The sequence below is a fragment of the Schistocerca piceifrons genome, chromosome 10, assembly GCF_021461385.2.
Source record: "Schistocerca piceifrons isolate TAMUIC-IGC-003096 chromosome 10, iqSchPice1.1, whole genome shotgun sequence".
Taxonomy (NCBI): Eukaryota; Metazoa; Arthropoda; class Insecta; order Orthoptera; family Acrididae; genus Schistocerca; species Schistocerca piceifrons.
Window position 1 is genome coordinate 24,392,194 of NC_060147.1, and position 18,741 is coordinate 24,410,934.

Consider the following 18,741-nt stretch of genomic DNA (forward strand, 5'->3'; position numbering starts at 1 on the left):
TCAGTGCCATCCATAGCCTGGCATTCCTCCCACGGTGTGGCCAGGGAGGGGAACAACTTGGGGTCATATTTATTAGCATTGTAGTTAGACTTTGCCCACTTAGAGACTGCTGGCTGCGAACCGCCAGCAAGAGATGACATACTACGCATCATGGTGTCATCGGTTTTCTGATACCACCCACTCCGACCAGGGACTCTCCCCATGGGTGCCACTCAGCCACAGCAAAGGCCACCTGGCAGGATGGCCATTGCCGGGAGTCCCGATGGTCCAGGGTGACGGACAACTACTCCTTGGTATATGTGGGGAGTTAACAGTGCAGGCATCAGCAGAACAATCCATTTGTTGTCAGGGGGCTACAACCAACAGGGTACATGGCAGCTCCACCACAATGGACTGGCTACTGTGCTGGATATGAGGTGCAGATAAGTCCACTGTAATCGTCGGCGCAAAAAGCGACACCGCATAGTGCACGGTGGAAAATGAACCCAGGAAGGTGTCCTCACCCAAGAGATGGAGAATAGGTAGGACAGCAATGCGACAACAAGAAAGTGGGCTAAAGATCTCAGTGCACAATGGACACGATGCACCATGTGAGGCGTCCTTCCCCAACTGGCTCGCTCTTCGCAAAAATTTTGAAAAATGCCCCATCACATAAAGGCCGAAATGTGAGAGACTCCTTTTAGTCACCTCTTACGACAGGCAGGAATACCTCAGGCCTTATCTAACCCCGGGACCCGCAGGGGGGGGGGGGGGGGGGGGGGGGGGGGGGGGGGGGGGATGGAATCAGCCTCGCAGGTTAATGATTAAGTTTACCACATTCAACTAGGTAATTACCAGGCTGGTACCTATGTCCCACCCCAGAACACACTATGTAAACACTTAGAAAACTCGAATGTGAGATCTACACTACACGCATTCGGCCATCAAATAGGATATATGTGAACCACAGATGGTAGGCAGGAATAAGACAGCCCTAGCTATTTAAAATTCGAATCCTTCCAAATGGCATTAGTTTGGCTGTTAGTACGGGTGAGTAGATTATGTTTTAGGGCAGCTTACCTGACTTGTACCTGCTCCTTCGTGTGCAGCAGTGCTTGGTGGTCACAGTGCAGCACAAACAGAAGGGGGGCAAGGATCTCATGCATACCCTGTGCACACAGAAGGTATTACAGTTATATTCCACAGAGGTTAGTAAGACATTCATTAATAGCAACATAACAGCTAATGTTTTTTTTATTGAGAGAGAGAGAGAGAGAGAAAATGAGGCAAACACTGACATAAGATGGGGAGAAATTCGGCCTTAGGTAAGACACCATTTTACAGTATTATTACCCAAACATTTTTCAGCTGTTTATGGGCTACCTACAATGGGGAGTTCTCTATTTATTTTCTTTCTCACATTGCACTATTAGTTGTGTAACAAAATGTGAAATGGTGGCAGAAATCTTGGTTTTGCTTATAAATTATAGCAAATGCGTGTGTATAACAGCAAGAAATGACAACAGCACAATGAATAAGTGCTGTAGCAAGTAAAAACAAGATAAGCAAGACCAGAACATATACATGAACTATGAGAAGCTGCAAAATATATGGTAGCTATAATGATAGATATAGAACTACCAGCATACCCAAGTAACAGTGTTACGTGAGAAAGAAAATACAAGGATGTACTGAGAAGTAATGCCTCTGAATCTTTTTCATCAAAACTCAAAGATTTCCAAATAAAACTAGTGTTATTAACATCCTATATCATTATTCTTCATGTCTACACATTTATTTCTCAACATACCCATGAGAGACCAGTCTGTTCGTACCCTCACTTGTAGGGTGTCTGACCTTGTTGACAGAGCCAAAGCCTCACCTCTGCGTGCACTGCTTCATCACTATCAAAGTGAAGTCCTCAAATGTATTCTTTAAGTTTTGGAAACAGATGAAAATAAGATGAGGTCAAGTCGCGACTGTAGAGAATATAATCGATGACCGTGAACCCGACGCATCGTTTTGTTGCAGATATCGCAGAACTCATGTGTGGTCTGGGACTGACTTGTTGAACAAGATGCTGCTCCATGTGTGAAAGAACTACATAAATTCTGAACTCTGTTACAGCAGAGTGTTTCTCACACACCAACACAGTTACATTACATCCCATCATGTCACATGCTACAATTCAGAGCCTTCTAGCGGCAGAGAGCTGCAAATATGTAGACATGAAGAATAAAGATGTAGAATCTTAACAATGTTTGTTTTGTTTAAAAAGCTTTAAGAGTTGTCACACACAAAATTTGGAGACATTACTTTTCAACATGCCCTCCTAAAAAAAAAAAAAAACACTCTCTGAAGATAGCACATAGTACTGAAACATGTTTGGCTCATAACAAAACTATGAAACTTTGTCTCACAAAGAGTGCAATCTCTCTCTAGCTTTTCTAAGCAAGCACAGAAAAAATAAGAGTTACAACATCCAAGAGATGATTGCTGAGAAAAGGCATAAGATTTGTTATCAAATATAATAATCAGTAGTTTAGGAACTGTAGTTTGTTAGTTTTTGTTTTGTGGTTACAGTCATACTGAGATGCATTGATTCATTGTTATAACACATTTGGACAGCCTCTGTTGTTTAGTGATTAGTGTTGTGAGCTTCCGATGGAAAGGTTCCAAGTTTGATTGCTGGCAGTTCCCCAGATTTTTATGGGGTCTGGAGCTTCGAAGTGGGGCCCACTAGGACTCACGGCAATAAAGGAGAAGCTGTTTGAGGAGTTAAAAGTCTCATACAGTTTCTTCTTTAGCAGTTAACTACTGAAGATCAAAAGATATAAGAAAAATCTATTGATATGTATGAGCACTTGAAATTTTTAAAGTGGAGAATACTAAAAAATACTTAATGGGCTTGTTCTGGTACCTAAGTACTGCGAGTAAAATGAACACAGGGACTTTCATTAATCATGGAAAATAGTGAGGATGTCAGAAGACAGAATATTGTGGATGGTTGTAAGACACCAGAGATGCTGAAAGGAAAGGAATGACACTGAAAACAACAATGGAAACATGACACTGAGAAAAAGCTGATGTTCACACTGTGTGGGGGAGAACTGTAGGGCAAGTACACAGTCAACTCTGACAAAATGATGAGGAATTGAGTATAGTTTTAATGTTTCCACTGGGAGAAACTAGCTTCTAACAAGCACATAAGATTGTGGGAATAACTTTGATAGAATTCTACACCGTAAGACATTACGCACCGTGGCAGCCACTGCTGGGATGTGGAGGTGGGAGAGGGTTGTATACTTATAAAAGGAGATACCAACAGACCCACACATCACTCAGCGTCAGTCACGTGACGGTGGCAGAAAGTCTCATGAACAAAAATCCAGGCTTTATCAACGACTATACCTGCTGAACACCTGTGAGGACCTAGCATTACATATTTGTTGTCACATCTCCAATCACATAATGAGCTATCTTTACTGCACACACAGAAACACAGTGCTAATGCCATATCGTCTACCAAGTGTGTACCATAAACTATCTTCCTCACTGCTATGATATTAAGTCAAATTACCCTGAGCAGTCATACTTAAAATAAGGGAAAGGCAACCACTAACCTACAGTGGATCAATGTGTGGAGCACAGAAACACATGACAATTGCTGAAAGATTCAAAGAAAACCCGAGTTTAATTTCAAACATGTACGTGACTCATACAATTATAGTTGGTGATGACTTTCATTTATCCTCAATATGTTGGTGAAAATACATCCGGAGGTACATATAAATCATCACATGAAATTGTGCTAAATGCATTCACTGAAAATTCGAGCAGTTTATTCATGAGGACACGTAAATACTAAACAGTTGTGAAAACACACTTGACCTCTGAACAACAAATAATCCTGAGCTAATAACGAACGTCAAAACGGGTACAGGGATTAGCGAATACAGGTTTGTTGTAGTGAGACTGAAAATTGTAAGTAATCACCAAATCCTCCAAAAATTAAATGAAAAATAGGCCTATTCAAAAAAGATGAAAAAAATTCACCTGGTGCCTTCCTGAAACACAATCACCACTCCTTCCAAATTAGCAATGTAATTGTAGCCCAGATGTGGCTTGAATTCAAAGTAGGAGTATCGACAGCAATTGAGAGATTTATGCCAAATAAATTAACAAATGGCAAAGCTGATTCCTCTTGGTACACAAAACGGGTCAGAACACTGCTGCAGAACAACGCAAAAAGCATGCCACATTGAAACGAATGCAGGATCACCAAGATTGGTGATCTTTTATGGAAGCTCAAAATTTAGTGCAGAGTTCAATGTAAGATGCTTATAACAGTTTCAACAACAAAACTTTGCCTCAAAACTGGTAGAAGATTCAAAGGGATTCTGGTCATATGTAAAGTATGCTAGTGGCAAGACACAATCAACGTCTTCTCTGTGCAATAGCAATGGAAATACCATTGATGATAGTGCTGCCAAAGCAGAGTTACTAAGCATTGCATTCCAAAATTCCTTCACCAAAGAAGACAAAGTAAATATACCAGAATTCAAATCAAGAACAGCTGCCAACATGAATAATTTAGAAGTAGATATCCTTTGAGTGGTGAAGCAACTTAAACCACTTACTAGATGCAAGTCTTCCGGTCCGGACTGTGTATTAATTATGTTCCTTTCAGAGTATGCTGATGCAATAGCTCCATATTTAAGAGTCGCACACAACCGCTCAATCGACAAAAGATCCGCTCCCAAAGACTGGATAGTTGCACAGGTCACAACAATATTCAAAAAAGGTGGTAGGAGTAATTAATCCACTAAATTACCGACCCATATCATTAATGTCGATATGCAACAGGATTTTGGAACATATGTTGTGTTCGAACATTATGAATTACCTCAAAGAGAATGGTCTATTGACACACTGTCAACATAGATTTAGAAAACATCATTCCTGTGAAACACAACTAGCTCTTTATTCACATGAAGTGTTGAGTGCTATTGACAAGGGATTTCAGATCGATTCCGTATTCCTGGATTTCCGGAACGTTTTTGACACTGTACCACACAAGCGGCTCATAGTGAAATTGTGTGCTTATGTAATATTGACTCAGTTATGTGACTGGATTCGTGATTTCCTAACAGAGAGGTCAGACTTCATAGTAACTGACAGAAAGTCAAGTAAAACAAAAGTTATTTCTGGCGTTCTCCAAGGTAGTGTTATAGGCCCTCTGATTCCGAAATAGTTTATATAGATAAGGAACAGCAATCTTAGTAGCTGTCTTAGGTGGTTTGCAGATGATGCTTTGATTTATCGTCTATCAAAGTCATCAGAAGATCAAAATAAATTCCAAAAAGTTTTAGAAAAGATATCTGTATGGTGCAGAAATTGGCAATTGACCCCAAATAACGAAAGTGCTAGGTAACCCATGTGAGTGGTAAAATGAATCCGTTAAACTTTAGTTACACGATAAATCAGTTCGATCCAAAGGCCATAAAATTCAACTAAATACCTAGGAATTACAATTACAAACAACTTGAATTGGAAAGAATGCACGGAAAATGTTGTGGGGAAGGCAAACAAATGACTGCGATTTATTGGCACAACACTTAAAAAATTTGACAGATCTACTAAAGAGAAAGCCTACACTACGCTTGAGCGTCCTCTTTGGAGCACTGATGCGCAGTCTGGGATCCTTACTAGATAAGATTTAGAGTACATTGAGAATGTTCACATTATCACAAAATATGGGGGAGAGTGTCACTGGCATGATACGGGATTTGGGGTGGACACCATAAAAACAAAGGCGTTTTCACTGCAGGGGAACCTTCCTGCAAAATTCCAATCACAAACTTTTGCCTCTGAATGTGGAAATATTTTGTTGATGCCAATCTACATACAGAAAAATGATCATCATAATAAAATAATGGAAATCAGTGCTCACACGGAAAGATATAGGTGTCCGTTTTTTCCATGCGCTGTTCGAGATTGGAATAACAGAGAATTCTTGTGAAGGTGATTCAATGAACCTTCTGCCACACACTTAAGTGTGATTTGCAGAGTATCCATGTACATGTAGATACAGATGAACAGAAAACAGCATTCAAAGTAGCTTTCGAGCATTAGTTTGTGCTTGAGCTATAGAACACATTCACAAAAACGACACAGACACTGAAACACACACTCCTGTGGCCACGGCAAGACTACTGTGAGATGAGTAAAGAAGCTGAAGGGCATGTTTGTTTGTTTATCAATGCATTTTATCTATAACACTCAGAGCTACAGGTGCTGAACATGTCACGTACATAGAAATCAGACATAAATTTTGCACACACAATTTCTTAAATTGCCACATAAATTAAACCTCCATTATAATTATAAATCTACTGTTAACACTGCCTCTACATTTAAATGAAACATAAATAAATATGAAATTGAAAAGCAGTACTTTACTTTTCCATACATTCACTGACTGAACAGTAGCAGTGGCACTGTGAACACAAGCTTTATATCCTTAATTTTTTTTTTTTTTTTCCTCAGGGAGTTAGTTCAAACTGTTGTGAAATTTGTCCATTTGGCACGGTATTGAATCTTGGTCCGGCACACACTTTTAATCTGCCAGGAAGTTTCATATCAGCACACACTCCACTTCAAAGTGTAAATTTCATTGTCAATAGCGTTCTGTGAACAGAACATCTTCATCACTCCTGGATTTAATTTTGAGTTAACGGAGCATCTCTGTGGCTGCCGCATGTCAATCGAACCTACCAGTCACAAATCTAGCAGCACGTCTCTGAATTGCTTTGATGTCTTCCTTTCATCCACTTTTACGCAGCTCCCAAACACTCTAGCAGTAATCAAGAATGTGTCAAATGTATGTTCTACACATGGTCTTTAATGAGCTACACTTTTCTAAAATTCTCCCAATAAACCAATGTCAATCCTTCCCTACATCTATCCTTATGTGCTCATACCATTTGATACTGATTTCAATGTTATGCCTCTATATTCAATTGATGCGTGTGTGCGCGCCAAGTGTCACTAATAGTGTACATTAACATTACAGGTTTGTTTTTCCTACTCATATGCATTAACTTACATTTTTCTACATTTAGAGCAAGCTGCCAGACATCACACCAAATAGAAATTCTGTCTATGTCAGCATGTATACTTCTACAGACACTCAACAATGAAACATCATCAGCAAACAGATGCACATTACTGTTCACCCATTCCATCGGATCATTTATTTACATAAAGAACAAGAGCCATTCATCACAGTTCTCCGTCGCACTGCTTGCAATACCCTCATTTCAGACGAACACTTGCTGTCGAAGACAACGTGCTGGATCATATTGTTTACGACATCATCAAACTACTCACGTATCTGGGAACATAACCTGTACGCTGGGAACTTCATTAACAGTCTGCAGTGGGACACTGTGTCAAAACTTTGCAGAAATTTAGCAATATGAAATATGTTTGTGCCCTTCATCCACAGTTCACAAGATAATGTGAGAAAGTGGCAAGCTGAGTTTTGCACAAGCAATGCTTTCTGCATCTTGCTGACTTGTGGATGGAGGCTTCTCTGTCTCAAGGAAATTTAGTATATTTGAACTGAAAGAATGTTCAACAATTCTGTGGCAAACTGTGATAATGATATCAGTCTGTGATGTTGTGTGTCCATTGTTTTATCCTTATTACATACAGGAGGCACTTGTATTTTCTTCGACTGACTTGGGACTTTGCGGGGGAAAGATTCATGATAAATGCAAGCTAAATAAGGGATTCACACCATACTCTTCATAAAACATATTGGGACTCCATCCATATCTGGTGACCTACTCATTTTCAACTTTCAGTTGCTCCTCTACGTAATGGATGACTATTACTACGTTCTCCTTATAGGAGTCTGTGCAACCATCAAATTTAAAAGTTCAGCTTTGCTTTTCTGTCTTCTATTGCCACACCAGACTGGTCAACAAATGACTGTAAGGAAGCCTTTGACAACCTTGACAAATTTTATTAGGACCAGAATTTTCTTGGATTATCAGCAAGACTTTTCATTAATGTGCCATGGTGGAGCAGCTATATGCTTCATGCATCAATCTTTCTAGAGACACGTGAATTTACCCTTTGATATTTCTACATTCTTTACTGATCCAAGAGTGTAACAATTTCTACTTCCTCAACATTTTCTAAATTTTGTTATTATACCACCGTGGGTCTTTTCCACCCTTAATCCACTTACTCAGCACATATTCCTCTCAAGTGTGATTTACAATCAGTTTAATTTTTGACCATAATTTCTCTCTGTCCATCATATCATAACTAAATGGTGTCCATTCATTGTCTACAACCGCTTATGTCCTCTTGCCAGCATAAATACTCTACTAGAATTCTCGATGAATTTATTATATTTAGTAACCATCACCACTCTGACGACACCATGATCACTACCCGCTGTTTATTCTGACACTGTCAAATTCAGGCCTGTTTGTAACTACGTGGCGTAAAATATTCCCACTGCATGTGCATTGTTGAATAGCTACTCAAGACAGTTTCAGAAAATTCACAAGACTGTGTCTGCACCACCTGCAATAAATCCTCAGATGTCCCATTCTATAATTGGTAGGTCAAAGTTATATTCAACTAACAATATTATGAAAAGGATAGCTGCTACTCACCATATAACAGAGATGCTGAGTTGTGGCTAAATACAACAAAAAGATTGTCAACAAGCTTCTGGCCAACAAGGCCTTTGTCAAACACACACACACACACACGCACACACACACACACACACACACACACACACACACACACAAATGCCACTCTCACACCCATTGACTACAGTGTGAAGTCAGACTCTGAATCGTGTGTGTGTGTGTATTTTTGGGAAAGGCCTTGTTGGCTGAAAGCTTATTGTGTCTTTCTGTTGAGCCTATCTGTGATTCAGCTCTCTGCTATATGGTAAGTGGCAACTATCCTTTTCACAATATTGTTAAATTCCATCCTGGATTTTCCACTGTTTCATCTCCAACTAATAACGCACGACAGGTATTTCCATGCTACTGAGAGTAGATTTCTTTAAATGATTTGGCAATTGTTCCGGCAAAATTTGGTGGCCAGCAAAAATATTCAATGATTAACTTGAGTTCACCTATGTCAGTTACTCACATCCAGACTCAATTTTGACCTCAATAGACAATATGACTGACGACTGCAATCAATACTTCCACTTCTACAACGTCTCATCTGGCTTTTCTGTATACATTCCATACCTAATTAAATTTTATAGTGCAGCAACTTTCCTGGAGAGCAGTAAAATCCAGAAAACTGTCACAAATCCTTCTGCAATTTACCATTACAATTTTGACAGTATAAGTGTTTTCACTTTGTACACAATCTGATTTTGCCTTCTGCCTATAAACTGGTGAGGCAGCAGCGTGCGGATGCCAGATTGCCACCAACAGTCTTCAGCTGTTCACCAACTGTCCAACTCCTCTTGCATCCGCATGCAGCATGCACCCATCCTATCTGTCCTACTGCTATTAATTTGACAAACTACAAAGGTACACATAAAAAGCTAAATATATAACTTGCTATTCTCTGATATGTGACAAATGGAGGCTTGTGCCTCATCCTGTTTTGGATCACGTGCCTTCCGTAAGCATTTCCACTCGAAAATGAGAAGATTATTTATGTCTTTCTTTCAGACACTCCAAGAATCGCAACCGTACAGTTCTATGGGTTGGATCACTGTTTTTTAAAGCTAGAGTTTGAAATTCCTTGAGAGAATGTGTATTTTAAAAGCTGACAGATTGAAGTACAATCGGTTTGCAACCTGGATCCTCACTTTGGTCTCTACCTCACATGATTCCCCCAGATATTTAAAATTGTGAACAGTTTTGTAGGATCCACTTGCAACTATCAGGGGATGGAGTAGGTTTCTCAAACAGGCACAAATCCTGTGAGTCTGTAGATTTTCCCAGCGTCTTATACATTTATGCTCTTCACGGGTATGCTACCAGATATGATCGTCTTCACTACACGATATTTCGGTGATCCATCTGGCTGCCATCTTCAGGTGCGATCACTGAGTACACAATATCACGCCAGAACTGTTCTGGCCAGACTGTGTACTCAGCACTTGCACATGAACATGGTGGCCAGGTGGATTGCCGAAATATCGTGAAGTGAAGATGATCATATCTGGCAGCATACCCGTGAAGAGCATAAACAGGCACAAATCCTGCTCATCACAAGGAAGTAAATTTTGCTTGCTGCCACTTCAACACCGTCAGTCATATGCATCATTTCTTCCACATCTTTGGTAAATGCGAGCGGTGTGATTTTCTCACAGTGGAACTCAATCCCCTGAAAATTCTTATGGTAAACTTCTCTCATTATGTTTTCGAGAGAGGTCAAGCACCACACCATCTACAGGTCTCATCCTTGTGATTATGTTAAAGCTCTGCATGACTTGGCTCCCAGGATTTACTTTGCCTTTTGAATCAACAAGACAAACTAACTAGGATGACAAGTTCCTAGGATATTACAAGTCATCAGGCTCTCCCAGTGAATGCAGTCATATGCTTCTTAAAATTTATGAAGAGTACGTGAAGGTCTTCACCATATTCCCGCATTTTCTCAGTGAGCTGTCACATTACACAGATGTTGTACATAGTCGAACAGCAATTTCTTTTCATCTTAATTTTCATCATTCACTTCTGCAAATGGCTGCATCATATCCGAGGACATAGTTGACCAAGATCTTAAGGCCACAGTGGCTCGGTGTACAGTATAACTACTATGGTGCAGTGGAAAAGCCATTCTTCTGGTTATCAGAATGTTATCCGACTTTCTCACCTGGGGCTGTCAGTTCGACAGGTTAGCGAGGGCTACACAAGTACGTCGGAGTAGTAAGGTGACTACAGTAAGATAGGCAGTATGCACATAAACTTGGTACTTTTCCAACTAGCTTGAACAGCTGCAGGTACGTGCCCTCAACCGACGGTACATTTATGGTGCCAATCCACAGTGTCCACATTCTGTGGGCACAGTTGGTTATCAATCGCACAGACCCCGTCAGCGGGCATCACCGTGAAGGTGTCGGCAGCTGTTCTGTCCAGTTCAGCTGATTGGTGTGGTACCTTTGCACTGCCAGCATACCTTGGCGATGCTTTGTCAAGAGGGAAGTGACGGGCACTGGCAGGGGCCCCAGCAGATCGATGGCTAGGAAGGGCTGAGACTGACCTCAACTCACTCATTTGGTGTCGGCTAAACCCCCTAGACAGGTGGTCCTTTCAGGATAACCACAGAGAGATGGCAACCTAGACTCATATCTTCAACAGACAAACATCCGGTATTTATTCGTGCCATAATGGCCTGCCTGTGATGTAGGGGCTTTGATTGCATGCCAAAGCATTCCTGGTTATGGCACTCGTCCAGGCGCCGACTGATTGACGACTGGCAGTGACGCCTGACGAGTGCTGTGGCGAAACACTGGGTCACTGTACTGTCTTACACTTTATGGCATGAAACCCCCTGCCTAGGTTCGTTTTATTACATAGCAGACATTGCAGAGGGCAATTCCTCTGTAGTTTGCACAGTCCATTTTGTCACCATTCTGGGGTATAGGACAGATGATCACTGTCTTCCAGTCTTTACAGATCTTCTCCACAATCCAGATCCTCTTTATTAGCTGATGAATTCTGTTGTGAAATCTCTCCCCTCCAGCCCGAATGACTTCTGTCAGGACTGCATCATCTCCTGGACTTCTGTTGTTCTTCAGCCTCATTAATGGATTCTTTATTTCCTCCAGCGTAGGTGTTGAATAATCCCATATCCAAAGCGTCAGGACGATGGACTTCAAACAATCGTGTGCATCATAGTTGAGGAGCTCCCTGAAGTACTGCTTCCTTGCCCTAGCAATGTTGAACTCATTGGTGAATTTGGCTCCGTTATTGTCCTCAACAAACTTTTGGTGCCTCTGGTATCCATTCTCAAAGGAGTTAACTTTACCATACATCATTTGAGCCTCTTTTCCAAGAAATCTTGTTGAGCCACTTCTGTCATTTGTTTGCCGTACATTCTCTTTGCTCTCCTCATCAGGGTCTCTCTAATAGTTTTCTGTGCTTCTTTGAACTGTGCTATACCTTGTGCAAAAGCTGTGCCTCATAGCTAGCTCTCCTTGGCTTCGCTTCTCTTAGCTAATGCCTTAATGTATTCAACCCCAAAACCAAATTATCTCGACTGAGCGAGGTGGGCTCTTATTTGGAAGGACGGCAATTAAAACCCGCATCTGGTCACCCTGATTTAGGTTTCCTGTGATTTCCGTAAATCGCTTCAGGCAAATGCCGTGATGCTTCCTTTGAAAGGACATGGCCAACTTCCTTCCCATCCTTCCCTAATTTGGTGGGACCGATGACCTCGCAGTTTGGTAGTCTCCCCGAAACAAAAAACAAACAAACAAACCGAACTATCTTGCCCCTAATCTGCTTCTTGATGATTGCATTTTCCACCTCCTTTACAGTAACCTCAACTTCTTTCCATACTACTATTACTACTACTACTACTACTACTACTACTGCTACTGCATTCTTTTCCAAATCATTTTCTTGCAGAATTTCATAGCAGTTGCTGAGATGGAGTAGAAACTTTTCTTTCTTTGCGGTGTCTTTGAGCATACTGATGTCATAGTGGACTACCTTCTTATGACTGTTTCTGACTTTCACTTTGGGTTGTAGTATGCTGTCACTATGGCATTTTAAAGGTTTACAAGAGTGCAGAACACAGCATCCAGATGCATGGGGTAACTTTTTAAAAAGAGTTTGTCATCTAAGAAGACCTCTCATAAAACCCCAAAAAATTCCAGGCTTATCAAAATACTGTCAGAGGCAGCCAAGTTAATGTACAGACACTCATGGATGAAAAGGAACTGAAATTGAGGGTAACCATGCAAATACAGAAAGGCTGAACTTTTTCAATTGTTCCTTTACTCAGGGACTACTGCTCCATTTTAATTAGTGTAACACAGCAGTGGCAATTACCAAAGTGGAATTACCAGTGAATTGTGGTGAGCATGTGTGTGTGTGTGTGTGGGTGGGGGGGGGGGGGGGGCGGCGGCGGCGCGCATGCGCAAATGCGCACCCGTAAGGACGCGCGCACTCCCAGTTTGGGTGTGTAGATTTCTTTGAAAGGAGAAGTCATCATGGGTGGAATGGCTTCATAATACTTCCACTATATGACAAGTGATTATCTCTACTGATTTCATGGTAAGTTAACAAAACTTCCAACTGCAGAAGACTTAACATGGCTAAAATGACTGAGGACAACAAATGATGCAACTGTGAATTTGGACTGCCCTTTCTTCAACATCACACGACACAAGGAAGGTCCTACTGATATAAGCAATGTGATTTCAATAATTCACATGAGAGAGTACAAAGATGCAAATTAATAATTTGCCCACCAAGCAGCGCAGGAACACACACATAAAAGACTGTTGTGACTGGCAAGCTTTCGGAGCCGGTGGCTCCTCCTTCAGGCAGAAGGGTTCAAGGGCAAGGAAGAAGGGTGAAGGAAAAGGACTCGAGAGGTCTAGGAAAAGGGGTAGATTTTGGGAAAGTAACCCAGAACTGCAGGATAAGGGAGACTACCGTACGGGATGAGATGGAAAGACAGACAGACTGACTGGGGACTGCATTGGATGAGATTTGAAAACCTAAGAGCTTAAAGGTCAAAGGCAAAATAATATGTAAGACAGAGATTAGTGCTAAAACATTGTGCACGAATTAATAAAAGTGAAAAGCTAACTGCGCTGTATGTAACAAAGGTGGGAGGGGGACGGTGAAAATAAATGGGAAAGAAATGAAACATTTAGAAAACTAAACCAGAATGAAGCAAAGAGCATTTACAATGAAGAAAAGCTGAGACAGAAGAAATTAGCGTAAATTAAGGACAGGTGGGTGGCGAGAACCAAGGACATGTTAGAATGCAAGTTCCCACATGTGAAGTTCTGAGAAACTGGTGTCTGGGAGAAGAATCCAGATGGCGCATGTGGTGAAAGAAGTGCCGAGGTCACGAATGTCTTGTTGTAGAACATGCTCTGCAACAGGATATTGCGAGCTGACACCGTACACCCCTCTGCTATACCGATTCATCCTAACTGATAATTTGGTGGTAGTCATGCCGATGTAGAAGGCTGAACAGTGTTTACATAACAGCCGGTATATGACAGATCATTTTCCAGTTGGCTCTCCCTTTGATAGTATATGTTTTGCCAGTTACAGGGCTACAGTGGTAGGAGGGTGCATAAGGCAAGACGGATCTCCGTGCACATCCCACTCCCACCACACACCTTGATTGTCACCATTGATGCCACCTCCCTTTATACCAACATCCCCGAGTACATGGTCTACCTGCTGCTGAATATTTCCTCAGTCAGTGCCCACCTGATTCCAAACCTGTGACATCCTTTCTACTCACCTTAACCAACTTTATACTTACCAACAACTAATTCACCTTTGAGGGGCAGATATACAAACAGATCAGGGGTACGGCCATGGGAACCAGGATGACTCCTTCTTATGCCAACCTTTTCATGGGTCGCTTGGAGGGGGCTTTCCTGGGTCCATAAGCCTTCAGGCCCTGGTTTGGTTTAGATACATTGATATCTTTACCATATTGACTCATGGTGAGACAAACCTGCAAAAATTCCTGCAATCTCTGAATACCTTCTACCAATTAAATTTCACATGGTCCTATTCTGAATCCCACGCCACTTTCCTTGATGTTGATCTCATCGTCACCGAAGGCCAGCTACACACTTCCGTCCACATTAAATCTACCAACATACAATAGTATTTATATTTTGACAGTTGCCATCCTTTCCATGTGAAACGTTCCCTCTCATACAGCCTCGGCATCCGAGGCAAACATATTTGTTTGGATGCAGACTCTTTACAGCAATACACCACCATTGCCACCTCAGCCTTCATTGCGTGCGCACAATTACCCCATCAGCCTAGTTAAAAAAAAAAAAACAGATTTCCCCGACCATGCAATCCTAGTACTGCCGATCCCTCCACAAAACAACTTTGAGCACACCATTGGTGACTCAGTTACTCAGTTTTATCCTGGTCTGGAATACATTAATCAGCTACTTCAACAGGACCACGACTTCCTAAAATCATGCCCTGAAATGAGAGCCATTCTGTCTGAAATTTTGCCAACCATACCTAGAATAGCTTCCCATCATCCACCCAATCTCCGTAATTTTCTTGTCAGATTCCTTCACCCTTCTTCCTTCCCCTTGAACCCTTCTGCCTGAAGAAGGAGCCACTGGCTCCAAAAGGTTGCCCATCACAACAGTCTTTTATGTGTGTGTTCTCCCGCCACTTGGCGAGTAGATTTTTTATGCACCCAATTAATTAATTTTATCAATAATTGATTGTTTTCATTGTTAAATTAATAATTCGGGTGTTTGTAATGCACCTGCCTTTGTAATAGCCAATATAATTGAAAACTGCAGTTATTTGTACAGCGATTAAGTTTAAGTTAAGTTATTTTCATTATTCGGAGTTCTGAATCGAATCTGGGTTCATTGTGTGTGGATTTTTTGTTAAGTGCTCCTGGGGCTCATGCGGCAGAGAAAGACTGTCGTATGATGAAACCAAATCATTTCAAGTAGTAGGAGTGTAGGATGAAGTAAAGGGGGATTCTGTCCATAGTCTTGGAAGAGTATAGTCATGCTTGTGTAATTAATGAATTGTGACTTGAGTTGTGAATTCAATTCAGTCTGAAATGTGGAAAACAAGACCAGACAATCTTCCAGAACAGCTGAATAGTTCTTCCCCGTAAAAAGGAATTTTTAGAAAGAAATTCTGGAAAAAGTGGGGACTTCAGCCTGCTGAAGGTAAAAGCTCATGTCAGCAACGTTATGGTTAATCGAAACACATTTGGTTTGCCATTTTCTCACTTTATAAAGAAAGCAACAACCTTTCAGGAGCAGTAACAAGGGGACTAATGATGCGATATATCAAGTTCAAACAAGGACTGCTGTATCGAGATCAGCTGAACTTTCACGACGGTTTCAGAATATAACAGTCATTGATTGTTCTTGTAACTGATTCACTTTGCTAATGTATACCTTGACTCATTACAGATTCCTTAAGATGCTTCTTTTTGATGGAATACGCAGAATACAATGAATGAACGAACTACAATAATTCTACAATTTGCAGAACACTGCTCATTGAACAAAAACTACACTTACTTTTAGCAGTAAATATTTTTACAACCATGCCCATATTCCAATACTTTCTGAACTGCCACTGTCATGTGGTTCCTTACTAGGTAGCTTAAAACCAAGGTATTGTACAGAGAGAAATAGATTGTTATGACCATTAGCTACAACAATTACCAATTATTTCCTGAATGATTTCGTATGCCTTCAGCTGCCATTCTCTTTATTTCATGTACTATTGTATAATTTCGGCCTTACTCCATTTTCAAGTATCTAAAACAGAAGCATTATACCTTGGATACATTAATGACACTTATGATTTTGGTTTAGGAACAACTATTTATCGTCCATGTTTCACTTCCATACATGGCTACACTCCATACAAATACTTTCAGAAAAGACTTCCTGACACTTAAATCTATACTCGATGCTAACAAATTTCTCTTCTTCAGAAACGCTTTCCTTGCCATTGCCAGTCTACATTTTATATCCTCTCTACTTCGACCATCATCAGTTATTTTGCTCCCAAAATAGCAAAACTCCTTTACTACTTTAAGTGTCTCATTTCCTAATCTAATTCCCTCAGCATCACCTGACTTAATTCGACTACATTCCATTATCCTCATTCTGCTTTTGTTTATGTTCATCTTATATACTCCTCTCAAGACACTGTCCATTCCATTCAACTGCTCTTCCAAGTCCTTTGCTGTCTCTGACAGAATTACAATGTCGTCGGCGAACCTCAAAGTTTTTAATTCTTCTCCATAGATTTTAATACCTACTCCGAATTTTTCTTTTGTTTCCTTTACTGCTTGCTCAATATACAGATTGAATAACATCGGGGAGAGGCTACAACCCTGTCTTACTCCCTTCCCAACCACTGCTTCCCTTTCATGTCCCTAGACTCTTATAACTGCCATAAGGTTTCTGTACAAACCGTAAATAGCCTTTTGCTCCCTGTATTTTACCCTTGCCACCTTTAGAATTTCAAAGAGAGTATTCCAGTCAACATTGTCAAAAGCTTTCTCTAAGTCTATAAATGCTAGAAACATAGGTTTGCCTTCCCTTAATCTTTCTTCTAAGATAAGTCATACGGTCAGTATTGCCTCACGTGTTCCAGTATTTCTACGGAATCCAAACTGATCTTCGCCAAGATCGGCTTCTACTAGTTTTTCCATTCGTCTGTAAAGAATTCGTGTTAGTATTTTGCAGCTGTGGCTTATTAAACTGATAGTTCGGTAATTTTCACATCTGTCAACACCTGCTTTCTTTGGGATTGGAATTATTATATTCTTCTTGAAGTCTGGGGGTATTTCGCATGTTTCATACATCTTGCCCACCAGATGGTAGAGTTCCGTCAGGACTGGCTCTCCCAAGGCCGTCAGTAGTTCCAATGGAATGTTGTCTACTCCGGGGGCCTTGTTTCGACTCAGGTCTTTCAGTGCTCTGTCAAACTCTTCACGCAGTATCGTATCTCCCATTTCATCTTCATCTACATCCTCTTCCATTTCCATAATATTGTCCTGAAGTACATTGCACTTGTATAGACCCTCTATATACTCCTTCCATCTTTCTGGTTTCCCTTCTTTGCTTAGAACTGGGTTTCCATCTGAGCTCTTGATGTTCATACAAGTGGTTCTCCTATCTCCGAAGGTCTTTTTAATTTTCCTGTAGGCAGTATCTATCTGACCCCTAGTGAGATAAGCCTCTACATCCTTACATTTGTCCTCTAGCCATCCCTGCTTAGCCATTTTGCACTTCCTGTCGATCTCATTTTTTGAGAGCTTTGTATTCCTTTTTGCCTGCTTCATTTATTGCATTTTTATATTTTCTCCTTTCATCAATTAAATTCAATATTTCTTCTGTTACCCAAGAATTTCTACTAGCCCTCGTCTTTTTACCTACTTGATCCTCTGCTGCCTTCACTACTTCATCCCTCAAAGCTACCCATTCTTCTTCTACTGTATTTCTTTCCCCCATTCCTGTCAATTGTTCCCTTATGCTCTCCCTGAAACTCTGTACAACCTCTGGTTCTTTCAGTTTATCCAGGTCCCATCTCCTTAAATTCCCACCTTTTTGCAGTTTCTTCAGTTTTAATCTACAGGTCATAACCAACAGATTGTGGTCAGAGTCCACATCTGGCCCTGGAAATGTCTTACAATTTAAAACCTGGTTCCTAAATCTCTGTCTTACCATTATATAATCTATCTGATACCTTTTAGTGTCTCCAGGGTTCTTCCATGTATACAACCTTCTTTCATGATTCTTAAACCAAGTGTTAGGTATGATTAAGATGTGCTCTGTGCAAAATTCTACTAGGCGGCTTCCGCTTTCATTTCTTAGCCCCAATCCATATCCACCTGCTACGTTTCCTTCTCTCCCTTTTCCTACACTCGAATTCCAGTCACCCATGACTATTAAATTTTCCACCTCCCTTCACTATCTGAATAATTTCTTTTATTTCATGATACATTTCTTCAATTTCTACGTCATCTGCAGAG

General features: G+C 40.8%; 1 protein-coding gene across 1 annotated transcript in view; it reads right to left on the bottom strand.

Annotated features, from left to right (window-relative positions):
- Positions 1 to 18,741, bottom strand: part of LOC124718648 (TBC1 domain family member 5) — a 174,953-nt gene that overhangs the window by 122,199 nt on the left and 34,013 nt on the right. Inside the window, exon 5 of the mRNA XM_047244277.1 lies at positions 1,060 to 1,148. Within this exon, the coding sequence (XP_047100233.1) occupies positions 1,060 to 1,148 (89 nt within the window). The remainder of the gene's footprint in view (positions 1 to 1,059; positions 1,149 to 18,741) is intronic.